This window comes from Mchenga conophoros, linkage group LG23 (assembly GCF_057382185.1).
Source record: "Mchenga conophoros isolate Kocher_MC1m ecotype Shallow Benthic linkage group LG23, M_conophoros_male_GT1.1, whole genome shotgun sequence".
NCBI classification, from domain to species: domain Eukaryota; kingdom Metazoa; phylum Chordata; class Actinopteri; order Cichliformes; family Cichlidae; genus Mchenga; species Mchenga conophoros.
The window spans coordinates 3,175,503-3,190,534 of record NC_140547.1 but is presented as its reverse complement, the minus strand read 5'-3'; the positions used below and the strand labels follow the sequence as shown (position 1 = coordinate 3,190,534).

General features: G+C 42.8%; 1 protein-coding gene across 1 annotated transcript; it reads left to right on the top strand.

Annotated features, from left to right (window-relative positions):
- Positions 1-5,832: 5,832 nt before the first annotated feature.
- LOC146546385 (vitamin D3 hydroxylase-associated protein-like) lies at positions 5,833-14,082 on the top strand. The gene is made up of 15 exons (XM_085264061.1): positions 5,833-6,123; positions 6,457-6,570; positions 6,916-7,056; positions 7,200-7,333; positions 7,485-7,691; positions 7,789-7,829; positions 7,955-8,079; positions 8,272-8,397; positions 10,566-10,663; positions 10,898-10,997; positions 11,076-11,119; positions 11,222-11,261; positions 11,337-11,445; positions 11,974-12,119; positions 13,748-14,082. The coding sequence occupies exons 1-15, from the start codon at positions 5,944-5,946 to the stop codon at positions 13,868-13,870; spliced, it is 1,728 nt and encodes a 575-aa protein (XP_085120187.1). The 5' UTR covers positions 5,833-5,943; the 3' UTR covers positions 13,871-14,082.
- Positions 14,083-15,032: the final 950 nt, after the last annotated feature.

The following is a 15,032-nucleotide window of genomic DNA, read 5'->3' as shown; positions in this document are numbered from 1 at the left end:
GTTACACTGCTGGGTCATGAGGAGAAACGCGAGGACCTCTCCTGCAGTAGCACTCCAGACTCCTTTTAATGGGCGGGTCCTCCAGCTGGAACCAGTCACGTCGGGGCGGTGTAGCCACGCACCAATCGGAGCAGGGCCCTGGCACAGCTGAATTAACATAAAAAGGTACATCACCTGCACAAAACAAACACATGAACGTGCAAGTTCGTAACAGGCTATGGCAAAGTACCAACATGCTAGCAGGTTAAATGGCATTAAAAACATAGAAGCAAAAGAAATGCATATAAAAGCATAAAAGAACAATATATGTAAAGGATAAAACAGTCAAAAATTTTAAAAATGATTAAAAGTAGTTAAGAATAGACCGGAGATAGAAATAAGCATTAAACTAACTAACAAGCATTAACTGGTAGAAAAAGGCAAGGCTAAATAGGTGGGCTTTTAACCGCGATTTGAAGGATTGAATGGAATCAGACTCACGGACAGCGATGGGGAGGTTATTCCATAGATTGGGTGCAGCCAAGGCAAACGCTCGGTCACCTCTAGTCTTCAGCCGGGATCTCGGCAGTACCAAGAGTGACTGGGAAGATGATCTTAGTACTCTAGCAGGGGTGTATAATCTAAGTAGCTCAATGAGGTAGCTTGGCGCTATATTGTTAATAGAGCTGGGCGATATAAGATTTTTTCATATCACGATATGCTTTTTCATTTCGGGCGATAACGATATATATCACGATATAAGCCAAATAACTATATTTATAGTTGTATCCATAATTTCTTGGAGCTAATTAATTTTACAGTGTTGAATGAAGTTTATTATTTATGTTCTTGTGCATATAGGCTAAGTTAGTACTGTGTTATGCTATTAATTACATAGCATATTGATTTTTTGTTAGTGGGTTAATCACTCTTTCTCACGCTCATGCTGGAGCGAGGAGAGCGGATCACCGGAGGCGATTCAAACCATCAATCCCGACAGTGATAATGGGCAACGTGAACGCGCTACAGAATAAGATTGATGAACTGTGCGCTCTGAACAACCACAGACTATACCGTGAGTGCAGCTTGTTTATCTTCACGGAGACGTGGCTAACCGAGCTAACGCCACAGGCTAACGTAGACCTATGCGGTTTCACATCCGTGAGAGCCGATAGGGACACGCAGGCCAGCGGAAAAAGCAGAGGTGGGGGACTCATTGTCTACGTCAGGGACGTGCAGAGAGGTTTAAAGGGGCGGGTGCTCAAAGTTAAAAAGGGGCACATTGAACCAGGCTGAATAACAACAACACACATTCATCAAGAATCTAATATGGGAAGGGCAGGGCTGTGTTGATCTGAGACTGTAGACATTAAAAAGTCCACAGGAGAGATGGTAGCTGATTAAACAAGTGTCATGAGATAATAACAAAATGCAAAGATTGGTGACAGCGCTTGGAACCATAAGGCAACAAAAAACTGTGACATAAACTCGGCTCTGCCTGTGAATCACTCTTTGCTTCTCTTCTTCCTTCCATCCCATCATTTCATATATCACTCTCCACTTGCTGTCTATCTGAGAACAAGGCACAACTTGCTATTGCAATAAACTATAATCTAATTATCCACACCTAACAACTCTTGCACTTAATCTATAATAAAATGATGACAGAAAAATGTTATAGCACTGCCTTTAGTAGCCTCACACAGCTCCTACTGTTTCCTCCTCATGTCCTTACCAGCCATGTCTGCACAATGTTATATCATGAGTAATATTTTTTTAAATCCAGCTAAATAAAACACACACATGCACACACAGTGACATTTTAGACCTTCTTCAGAATACTGTATATACTATGGGCATCATGGTGCTGATCCAGAATCCTTACATTATTATTCATTACTAGAGCTACAATAATAAAGCAATGAGGAGGGGGAAGTAATAAATATGAAATAATGTATTTATGATGATTCCATTTGTTTCACTATCCACTCTGTGCAGGGCAAAGCTTATTACATTTTTAAACTAGAGATACAATCATTTTGCTGCTGTAAAATCCAACTTTTGTCTTATTTAAAATATAAATCTAATATAATCTGCTTCTTAATGTATGTTTTTTAAAATACAGCTTGTGTTTTTTAATATATTATAATTATAATAATTATTATGTGGACATGCATATTAGATCGTTTTTTAGTGAAATATAATCCCTCCAGAAAGGCAGGAAATGCCCAGAAACTTACTCTAAAACTAAATATGTTCTAAATACTTTAAAACTAAATATGTTCCCTAAAACGGTGACAGAGCTACAGACCCATGACAGCCTTACACAGGTAGCCAGCAGCTATGACCAGCACTACCTGTGCAGTTAATAAAAGGACAGGTAATGTTTGTCGCGCTGTTGCACACACAGCACGCTCGTTTGTTTCAGTTCGTCAGTTGCAACAAGACAGCTTACCAACGTGTACGTAATAAGCTAATACTCCTGGGTGCTACACACTACAGTGTACGCTGTACACCTACTTACTGGTTTTGTCGCATCAGTCTGTGTCTCTGAGTTAACTTGTGTTTCTCCTACAGCTCCGGACCGCAAAAAATGCGCGTGCTCTTTGTGAGCTCGTTCCCGGCTCGTAACCAGCGCGTTCTGCCGTCGAGGGCGATCATTGGTTAATAGTGATCATGTGACTGATGCAAGCCAGATCCTTTTATTTAGCAAAACTGTGATTAATAGTTAAATATTATTGTTGAGGGGCACAGAAAGGACTCCGCACGCACACACACATAAAAAAATAAATAAAAAATTTTTAAAAGTTGCCTCAACAAAAGGGCACTTTGGGCACTCATCAGGAAAGGGGCGGGTGCTCAAGCCCCTCTAGCCCCCCCCCTCTGCACGTCCCTGGTCTACGTTAACAACAGATACTGTAACCCTGGACACGTCTCCGTTAAAGTTTCGGTATGCCGTCCGGACCTGGAGCTGCTAGCTGTTAGCTTGCGGCCATATTATCTACCTCGGGAGTTCAGTCATGTGATCTGTGTGTGTGTTTACATCCCTCCGAGGGCTGACTCAACAGCTGCCTGTGAGAAAATACACACAGTCACAGCAAGACTTCAGACACAAAACCCCGAGGCTTTCATTATTATATCTGGAGACTTTAATCATGCCATACTGGATTCTACTCTGGCTGCTTTTCACCAGTTTGTGAATTGTCCCACAAGGAGCAACAGGACAATTGACCTACTGTATGCTAATGTGAGAGATGCATACAGAGCCACCCCCCTCCCCCCACTAGGGAAGTCAGACCACAACCTGGTTTACCTACAGCCACAATACACACCCCTCGTCCAAAGGCAGCCTGTCACAACGCGCTCCATCCGGAGATGGACCCCAGAAAAGGAGGATGCTCTGAGAGACTGCTATGACACCACAGACTGGGATGTGCTTCTGAGCCCACATGGTGAGGACATAGAGGGGGCGACACACTGTCTTACAGACTACCTCAACTTTTGTGTGGACACAGTCGCCCCTGCTAAGACGGTACGGTGTTATCCTAATAACAAACCGTGGGTAACACAGGAAGTCAAAGCTGTCCTCAACATGAAGAAGAAGGCTTTCAGGAGCAAAGTGAAGGAGGAGATGAAAGCAGCACAGCAGGAGGTGAAACGCTGCCTGAGGGAAGCAAAGGACACCTACAGGAGGAAGGTGGAGCAGAAGTTGGAGAGGAACAATATGAGGGAGGTCTGGAATGGTGTGAAAACCATCACAGGCCACAACACCAAGAAAAGTACAGTGGGGGGGACTGTGGAGAAGGCAAACGAAAGAAACAGGTTTTGACCAGCCCACAACCCCCACCCTCACCCTCACCTTTACTACAGAGTCCTCTCCCCACTCTCCTACCTCCCTCGCTTCCCCCCTTCCTGACACTATGACACCCCCCTCCTCCAATCCCTCTCTCAGCAGCAAGACATCTCCCCCCCCCCCCTCCCAAACATCTCCCAGTGTCACAGTGGATCAGGTCAGGAGAGAACTGAGGAAGCTTCGCCCCAGAAAGGCAGCAGGCCCAGACAAGGTGTGTCCTAGGATGCTAAAGGCGTGTGCTGCTGAACTTGGGGAGCCGCTACAACGAGTCTTCAATCTCAGTCTGCGACTGGGGAGAGTGCCCGCCCTATGGAAGACATCCTGCATCGTCCCGGTCCCCAAAAGGAACCGGCCCAATGAGCTGAATGACTTCCGAACGGTGGCACTGACGTCACATCTTATGAAGACTCTAGAGCGGCTCTTCCTCAACCTCCTCCGACCACAGGTACAACATGCCCAGGACCCACTACAGTTTGCATACAAGGCGGATGTCGGAGTGGAGGATGCCATCCTGTACCTCCTGCACAGAGCCCACTCACACCTGGATGGGGGAAAAGGCACGGTCAGGATCCTGTTTCTTGACTTTTCCAGTGCCTTTAATACCATCCAGCCCTGTATGCTTCAGGAAAAACTGAACAGGATGGAGGTGGACCCCTGCCTGGTGGCTTGGATCTCCGACTACCTCACCGACAGACCACAGTACGTCAGGCTGAAGGACATCACGTCGGACACTGTGGTCAGCAGCACAGGAGCACCACAGGGAACTGTGCTGTCCCCTCTTCTCTTCACCCTGTACACCTCTGACTTCTGCTACAACTCTGAATTATGCCACATTCAGAAGTTTGCAGATGACACAGCCATCATGGGGTGTATCTGGGATGATCAGGAAGAGGAGTACAGGAGCCTGGTGAGGAACTTTGTTGCATGGAGTCACACAAACCACCTGCAACTCAACACCTCAAAGACTAAGGAACTGGTTGTGGACTTCGGGAGGTCTAGAGCAGGTCCACTGCCGGTTCAGATAGAGGGGGAGGAGGTGTAGGTGGTCAACACGTACAAGTACCTCGGGCTGTGGGTGGACAACAAACTGGATTGGTCATGCAACACAGAGCACCTGTATAAAAAAGCCCAAAGCCGACTGTACTTCCTCAGGAGGCTGAGGTCTTTTAACATCTGCAGGAAGCTCCTGTGGATGTTTTACCAGTCAGTGGTTGCTGGAGTACTTTTCTATGCTGTGGTGTGCTGGGGGAGCAGCACAGCAAAGGAGGACTCATCCAGGCTGGAGAAACTGATCAGGAAGGCTGGCTCTGTGGTCGGCATGAAGCTGGACACTCTGGTGACAGTGGCAGAGAAAAGGACATTAAAGAAACTGATGGACATTATGAACAATGCTGGGCATCCTCTGCACACGGCCATAAACAACCAGAAGAGTCTGTTCAGTGACAGGTTGCTTCTCCCCAAGACAAGAACTAACAGACTTAAAAACTCCTTTGTCCCACACGCCATCAGACTGTTTAACTCCTCTCTGGAGGGGAGAGTGAGGGGAAACAGGAGGACAAAGGAGGGGGGAACAACTAAGCTGTAGTGCCTCTTCACTTCACTGTGCAATACCTTTTGTGCAATACTTTTGTTAATAGTCAATGGTGCAATAGACTCCATACTTGAAATGTGCAATTCACTTGTATTTTCATTTTTATTCCTATTTATCCCCTTCGTATATTTTATTTATATATGTCTCTGTATTTATATGTGTGTGTGTATATAATATTCTGTAACTGTAACTTCTGTCGGTGCTGTGCTTTTGGAAACCGAATTTCCCAGAGGAACCCACCCGAGGGATTAATAAAGTTTTATCTTATCTTATCTCTTATCATATTAGTTGTTGGTGGCTACTGGTTAATGAGTAACTAAAAAAGGCTTTTTGTCTGTCCTGAAGTTAATCAACCCTACATGCTCACCACGCCCACTTTAGTTCACAGCTAAAAACAAGGCAAGCCTGTCGCATTTAAACAGCTGTGTGTTAGGACCATGTGGCATTTAAACCCATTTGCAGCCCCAGGACAAAGACGAAAATCACGCAGAACACTGAACCGTTTATTAAGAGAGTGAAGATGGACAAGTGGACAGCGGCTCTGCTCACTGGTGTTGCCTGCATTGTGGGATACCTGGTTGTGCGGGTGAAAAAGATCAACAGCCTCCGACAGGCAGAGGAAAAGATCAAGAGAGCCAGAAACAGGAGAGACGAGAGCTTGCAGCGGGCAGAGCAGGCGGTGCTCCGGTACAAACAGTCGGTGAGAGTTCAGAGCTTTGGGGATTTTTCTACTTTCTCTTTATCGATAATCTCAGCTAATGATCTGCTTTTAGTTTAACCTGGCAGAGGTGTAGTTATTAAATACCAAAATACTGGCACTTTGCAATGTCTCCATGCTTGAGCATGAAAATGAAAGTTATGACTGTGCAAACCGTTTAAGTGCAGTGAACTCATTGCTGTGTTTGAGAAAGTTTGTAAAAAAAAAGTGGAAGGAAGAATCCTGAATCTGTACATGGATGTGGTTCCGTCTCTTTGTTGCAGCCTTTAAAAGAAATAATAACATAATGATTCTGTGTGGGTCTGTGTCTCCTAGCATCCGACAACTGACTCTGCTTTCATCCTGACGCTCTCCCTGTCTGAGCTGACACAGCAGCTGAACGAAGGTTTACTGCGCCCCGAGGATGTGCTTTACTCTTACATGGAAAAGGTTCAATATCCAGCATGACACAAATCTTTCATAATAGATCAAATACAGCAAAAGTCATTTTTAAACAAGTAATCATTTAAATTACTCAGACTTATCTTAATGTTGTTTATTTTTGACATTACTCCTACTTATAACTCACTGCTTTTTAGTTCTTTTTACACAGAATTGTCTTATTACAGTTAAAGTTTAGACACACTGGATAAAAATATTCATATAAGCAACACAGACTGATGTGTCAAGTAATGTTTGTGTTTCCAACAAGAGTTTAATATTTTACAAAGATTAAAATCCCTTTAGGTGAATAAGTTAATCTCAAACTGTCTGTGCTTGTTTCCTTTCCAACAGACTCTGGCTGTAAACAAAAAGCTGAACTGCTGCACTGAAATTTTGCTGGAGAGTTTGGACCAGCTGACAACTGTTGGCTCCAACAAGGATGGTCTCTTGTACGGAGTTCCAGTTAGCGTCAAAGAAAATATTACATTTAAGGTATTACAAAGGTTATGCAATGCAAATTTCAGTTACAGTTAAAGTATTTCCCATCAGTATTTATAAGTATGGTACAGTATTCTCGAGCATCATAGCTCAGGTATTTGATGTAACATTATCATCTTTGTTTTTTCCAACACTAGAATCATGACTGTTCTTGTGGTGTGGTCATTAACCTGGACCAGCCCGCTGAAAAGGACAGTGTGCTTGTTCAAGTCCTGAAGAAACAAGGAGCTATTCCCTTTGTGAGAACCAACTTGCCTCAAGCTCTTTTAAAGTACATCTTTTATCAGTTACTCACATAAAAATCTACAGCACATTTAAAACTGAGTGCATGTGTTAAGTTGCCTTTGTCCATTCCAAATGTGCAAATAATGAAAATATGAATGAAAATAATATGCAGAGACTCATTAACTGTCTGTTGACAGCTATGACTGCAGTAATCCTATCTACGGGCAGACTGTGAACCCTCATAACCCCCAGAAGACCTCTGGAGGTTCATCTGGTGGGGAGGGGGCTCTCATCGGGGGAGGGGGCTCTCTGCTTGGTATAGGCACTGATATAGGTGGCAGTATCCGTATTCCTGCATCCTTCTGTGGAATCTGTGGTTTCAAGCCAACTGCAGGTCGGCTCAGGTGGGTCTCATTCAGTCAGTTTCCTGGAAATTTATTACACATTGAGTTACACTGAGTTAAACTCTTGTCTTTGTTAACACTTTTGTGTAATGATTAGTTTACAGGGCCTTCGTCCAATTTATCGAGGGCAAAAGTCGGGTAAGAAACATATGTACTTTACATATAAAGTAAATGTAGTTACATAACCACTGTATAGCAATATTTCACAGACACAAACTGTCTCAAATATTTGAGTCACTGCTTTATATTTCGTATGAAACTAGTGTCGTCATCTCCTGGACCCATGGCAAGAGATGTGGACAGCCTGGCTCTGTGCATGCAGGCACTTCTTTGTGACCACATGTTTTCTTTGGACCCCACTGTTCCACCATTACCTTTTAACATGGAGGTGTGTCCTGTACTGTGAGGTTCATATAATCTGTTAATGATTATTCTTTTGGTTAAAAACTACAAATTAAACCGATACATAGTTGTCCTAATCCTTCACTTTATATTACGCTTTACAGGCTGTAATCTTAAACTTCGCAAAAACATCTGATTATATTTAATTGACTCAGGAAATGAAAATTCTAACCCTTAGATATACAGAAGCTCCAGACCTCTAAGGATCGGTTATTTGGAAAGCAATGGCTACACGCATCCATCTCCAAGCATGGCCCGAGGCGTCAGAGAGGTCAAAGCTCTGCTAGAGCAAGCAGGGCACACAGTAAGACGCCACCACACACACTATGATCACTGTCAAGCCACGTATGTGATTTAGGGCTGTGCGATATCACCAAAATCTCATATCCCAATATAGGACATTTTTCATCCTGATAACAATAGATATCACAAAACAGGGCATTTTCTGTAAATTCTGTAAATCTCGGGCAACTCGACTTGCGTGAAGTATTTTCAGCTGGGCGTTGTGTACCTGGAGTCGAGTACTTTGACCCATGCATGAAGCTATACATTTTTAAACATAAGTTGTGACAGGGGCTCCAATTTCTATTTGTATGTATTTATTACATGGCGTGCTGCGGGGAAAAGCCTGTTCTAATGTTTGAGTCTAAAGTTTATTTTGAGCACCTGACGACTCTTTTTTGCTTCCCATCCATAAACTCGCTCCATACGCTTTCACATGATTCTTGTGTAGGTGGTAGAAGAAGTTTGTCGTGTTTGAGTCTGTGGTGGTGAGTGGTTTGCAGCGTAATTTGCATAGTACAGTTTTCCGCTCCGCGTCAGTCCTTTCATAACCAAACCATGTCCATGCTTCAGAGGTAATAAGGTCCTTGATTTATTTTGACTGGTCCTTCCATTTGGAGCTACCTGTTGTTGCCTCATTTTCACTGGCTAAGCTGGTATTCTCTGTGTCCCGATGAAAAAATATTGCTGTAAACAGTTTATTTTGCGACACCATGCCAAACGATAGCATATAATTTGAAATGATAGATGTTTTCATAAAGTCATCTGATATACACTCAACAAAAATATAAACGCAACACCTTTGTTACTGCTCCCATTCCCCATGGGATGGACGTAGAGACCTAAAATTCATTCCAGATACACAATATAACCATCCCTCCCAAACAGTGGTCACAAATCAGTCCAAATGTGTGGTAGTGGGCACATCTGCTATATTGAGATAATCCATCCCACCTCACAGGTGTGCCACATCAGGATGCTGATCTGACATCATGAGTAGTGCACAGGTGTACCTCAGACTGCCCACAACAAAAGGCCACCCTGGAATGTGCAGTTTTGTCTCACAGCAAAATGCCACAGATGCCACAAGCAATGAGGGAGCGTGCAATTGGCATGCTGACAGCAGGAATGTCAACCAGATCTGTCGCCCGTGCATTGAATGTTCATTTCTCAACCATAAGCCGTCTCCACAGGCGTTTCAGAGAATATGGCAGCACATCCAACTGGCCTCACAACTGCAGACCTCGTGTAACCACACCAGCCCAGGACCTCCACATCCAGCAGGTTCATCTCCAAGATCGTCTGAGACCAGCCACCCAGACAGCTGCTGGAACAATTGGTTTGCACAACCAAACAATTTCTGCACAAACTGTCAGAAACCGTCTCAGGGATGCTCAACTGCATGCCCGTCGTCCTCATCGGGGTCTTGACCTGACTCCAGCTCGTCGCCGTAACAGACTTGTGTGGGCAAATGCTCACATTCGATGGCGTCTGGCACGTTGGAGAGGTGTGCGCTTCACGGATGAATCATGGTTCACATTGTTCAGGGCAGATGGCAGCTGAGAATGTCCCAGTTCTTGCATGGCCAGCATACTCACCGGACGTGTCACCCATTGAGCATGTTCGGGATGTGCTTGACCGGCGTATACGACAGCGTGTACCAGTTCCCACGAATATCCAACAACCTCGCACAGCCATTGAAGTGGAGTGGACCAACATTCCACAGGCCACAACTGACAATCTGATAGACTCCATGCGACGATGTGTTGCACTGCATGAGGTAAATGGTGGTCACACCAGATACTGACCGGTTCTGGGTCCCCAGACCCCCAATAGCGCAAAAAACTGCACATTCCAGGGTGGCCTTTTGTTGTGGGCAGTCTGAGGTACACCTGTGCACTACTCATGATGTCAGATCAGCATCCTGATGTGGCACACCTGTGAGGTGGGATGGATTATCTCAATATAGCAGATGTGCCCACTACCACACATTTGGACTGATTTGTGACCACTGTTTGGGAGGGATGGTTATATTGTGTATCTGGAATGAATTTTAGGTCTCTACGTCCATCCCATGGGGAATGGGAGCAGTAACAAAGGTGTTGCGTTTATATTTTTGTTGAGTGTATTTCGACATATCGCATAGCCCTACGAGTCATAGGTCATTAATCCTGTCATTTTTGCCTTTAGCTCGTCCCTTACTGTCCACTGAAGATGGATCAAATTATCCCTGAACTATTTTTAAAGGGTTTATTTGCAGATGGAGCTACCACCCTGCTACAAAAACTGTGAGTTGTTCCATTTAATAAGTCAGTTAGTACCATTTGTTTTCTAAACTTAAATCATCTAACATTTTGAGATTTTGTTTCTTTTTAGTTCTAACCACTAAACATCACCATGCTGCCATTGTCTTTACGAGCAACATGGGGTTGTGGTTCTTTTTGAAACCATTACAGTAATTCTCAGTTCAGTGTCTCTGAACAGACTGTTTTCTCCTGTGCCAATGATCTCTTTCATTTTAGGGAAGGGGGACCTGTGGACCCTTGTCTGGAGCCTCAGGTTTTTCCTTACGGCTTTCCCAAGTGGTTGAAGAAAACCATTTCATTCTTGCTCAAACCCGTGGTGAGTCCTTGGTTTAACAGTTAACTTCACAGTTCAGTCTGATAAAACATTTATAATGATGCTGATTTTTTTTGGCAGTTTCCTCGTCTTTCTGCCAACTTTGATGCTCTTTGTGGAGTTGGGTGAGAAAGTATCCTTGAAATTCTTCATTTGTGCTTGAATCGTTTCTTTGTTACATTTCCATGTGCTAGGAATTATATCCAAACATTCTGCTTCATTCTTAGATCTGTTCCAGAGCTGTGGAAGCAACATGCTGCTGTTGAGGTACTGTCAGCTGGTGATGCATGGTCACGTATGAAAGTCTGAAGGAGAAATTGAGATTTCCTGTGTTTTCTTTAGGACTACATTCAAGAGACAATAGCACATTGGAGGAGCTGCAACATTGATGTGCTGCTGTGTCCTGTGACTGGTCCAGCCTACAACTTCTTATACTGTGGCAAACTTTTAAGTATGGCTGATTATGATAGCTGTAAACTATAAAAGGCAAAAGATTGCAGGGACTAAGAAAACAACCGCTTTATTTTTCCAGTTTAATTTTTATTGTGTTTAGTACTTCTATTTGTAAATGAAGTTTAGCTAAAGGTGTAATTCATGTTGTAGTGGATTCAGAGAGTTTCCTCACTGGGGAACCGGATACATATAAGAAACAAAACAGTTACATGTTACAATACAAGAGTGTGACAGGACTTAAAAAAGTGAAGAAAAAGAGACATTTCATCAAAGATGAGGACGACTGCTTTTGTCTACTGCTGGGAAAACTGGGCATTACAGGACAGAGTGCAGCACAGTAAGAGTCATGAAACTGTCTCCAGACATTACTTGATTAAAAGGTAACCTGGATTACAACATCTGGATAAAGAGCAAAGCAAAGGCATTACTGCATTAACTAAATTATATTTAAATTAAACAATAATTGCATTTGTAAAGGCTAAGAATGGTGTTTATGTTTCTTTATTTTTGTTTTCTACACTTTCAGCTGCTGCCAGCTACACGATGCTCTACAATCTCCTTACCTTTCCTGCGGGTGTAGTCACTGTTTCCACAGTGACCACAAAGGATGAGGAGGAACTCAAGCACTATAAGGGCTGTTATCAGGACATGTGGGACAAACTCTTCAAAGAGGTAGGCAACATGTACCAGTGAGATAAGACTGAGTGAGAACATAGACCCAGATTTACTAACACGTTGTCTCAGGACAAAACTGGGTTTTAGCATTAAAAAGGCATAAAGTAGATTTTTGTAAAGAAAGTGCAGTAAGAGTAAAATTAGTGCTGCATATCGATGTTGATTCAGTTTTATCGCAGACATCCAGAAATATTATAATTCTGATCATTTATCAGTACATATTCCTATTGTTATATCTATGTATAAAAACAAAGCTGACACATGTGAGACTTTATTAGAAGTGTAAGCATCACAGCAGATGCCTTTGTGTCAAAGTAACTGAGGATAAAATACAGAGAATGTGAATCAGATTTTCCTGGCCTGTCTTTTTATAGCAGATAAATGCCTTCAAAATATTGTGCAGTAGATTAAAAACTGTTGCAGTTGTTTCTGTTCTGGACGTTTTCACTGTAACTTAACGCTTGTTCTTTTCTGCAATTTAAAATAAAAGTAATGTTTATATCCACGTTGTAGACTGTGTCACTATTTTCGCCCTGCGGCATATGAATTGAAATCAGCTGATTGTATCTCATGTGCAAGTGCAACCGATAAGCAAGATCGATAGCTAATCAGACTAACCATTCCAAGGAACTGACTACCAAACCACTTAATGCTAAATTTATTCAATGAAGTCAGAGGTGACTTGTAACCTTCAAGCTAAACGAGTCACACAATGCCAGCGGCAACAAAACTGCTTCCAGCTCTTCAGTTTCACAGCCTGTGCAATAGGGTTCAAAGAGAAGCGGCCAAAAAATGGAGAAACAGGGAGGAGGACAGCACTGATCCTCAGAAGAATCAGACCTTTGAAGGACATCATACTAAACAATGTATTTATGTTGATAAAAGTTATTAAGTAAAAGTGTGCTTTTAAAGTTTTATTATACTCCACTTAAACAGTTATAATTCCAGGATCATGAACAGCACACGGTTTTCAGCACATCAGCTGTGCTCCAACACCATTACTTATTACTGGTGGGTCTACACAAATTCAGCTGCATGCACTTTGACAATACGTGAGATCACAGATGTACACGCGTACACATAAATCTGGTGTCTTAGGCTCAGTGTCAGGCTAGCTTTTCATGCAGCAACAACAAGTCAGGAGCCCCTGATGTAAAGTCTAAAATACAGATACATTTTTTTTTTTTTTGTATACTTGTGAATGTGCGTCAGTGTACTTTAATGTGGTTTCAATCAGCTGCTGTAGCACATCTGTCTCGGGCTATGTAGAGCTCATCGTTTGATGTTCCCTATTACTCATCTGTGCATGTTGAAGTAATAATAAACATTACTTGCTTGAATCTAATTTTTCCCTTAGTATCAGTTTTATCTTGTAATAACTAAATTAAGAAATGCAATTTTTTTTCTGTGGAATGTTATTTAAAAATGTGATGTATTACTCTGGACATTCACTTCAATTCTATGTACTTAACATGACTTTACACAGAACCAAGAACTGAACCAGATCAGTCTATTGCGGCTCCAATATTTATAGAGTTTCTTTTTATCACAGTAGGTGGATGAAGGAGACTGTGGTGCGTTCAGCTGCTGAGCATTAAGTGACAGGAGTGTGTTTTTGTGTTCAGGCAGTGACTGGTGGTGAGGGTCTACCTGTGGCGGTTCAGTGTGTTGCTCTGCCGTGGCAGGATGAGCTCTGCCTGCGCTTCATGAAGGAAGTGGAACAACTGGTCAAAGAAAGCAAGAAATAAAGCTGCTTTCTTTGTCAGTCTCACAGGAGAGGCTGCAGACTTCAGAGGAAACATGTTAACTTGAGTATTTCCTGTAATAATGAGCTAATGGTGTCATAAATGGAATATTCTCTGCACTACAAGCTTAATCTGGGCACTTTCTGGGGTTTTTTGGCTGTTTGCTAAAGGTTAAATAAAAATTAACTGGCAAAATTATGCATTTATGTTTTTTGTTCTTATATTTTAAAGGTGGGTCTTTTATATTGTCTTGCTATCACCATTGTTATCATGATCATTTATCCACTTTTAGGAACCTGCAGTCAAAACGCTTCATCTTTTGGTGTATTTATTAAAGCATTGGCTGATCAAAAATCAGCACATACATGGATCTCTTCTGTTCAGAAAACTACAGTGTGTCCGAAAGTCTCCTTCTATTTCAATCGCATCGCTATAAGTGCAGTGTTAATTTCTGCCGATAAGTTCCACTTTGTTCTTACTGTTTGCTACGGTCCTGCCGTATCACGAGTCCGAGGAGCACTAGGCATGTTTTTCTCCATGAGTGCGGGGGAATAGCGATCTCCAGACGTGTGCGTTCCTGTGCAAATGTGAGTCAAAATCCCTCCAGTTCTACGAGTCCATTCCCACTTATAGCACGGGCTGTACTTTGACGTTAATTACAGGGGGTTTATGCTAGGAGATTTATCGAGATTGATAGAGGCATGTGACTTACCACCGTAGCATTTGTTGCGGGTTGGATCTGTGCACCGCAGTTGGGTTATTTAGCCACTAGAGGGCACTGAAGACCATGTAATTGCTGACCTTTCCTAATTTGGGGGCATTAGGTCTTTTCTGTTGCCTGAGATATGCAGATATTCTTGTTTCCTGCCTGTTCAAATGGGATTGTGGGACTTTCTTATGTCAGAGCATTCAGCTGATTATTTGTGTTACAGTTCATTATATTGGCATGATGTTGGGAAGTGACGATTGTTGTTTACATGTGAAAATTGTTTCTCCTTGTTTCTTGTTATTCAGAACCACACGTCTGTCCACCCCTCCCACATTCGTTAAGTATGCCTACTGTTGAGCTGCTGTTAACTTCCATTAAAGTATATCCGGACATCACTCTCTGTGCCCCACTCTCTGACCGGAGTTTAAGTCCTGAGGGAGCTATCATCCCAGCATC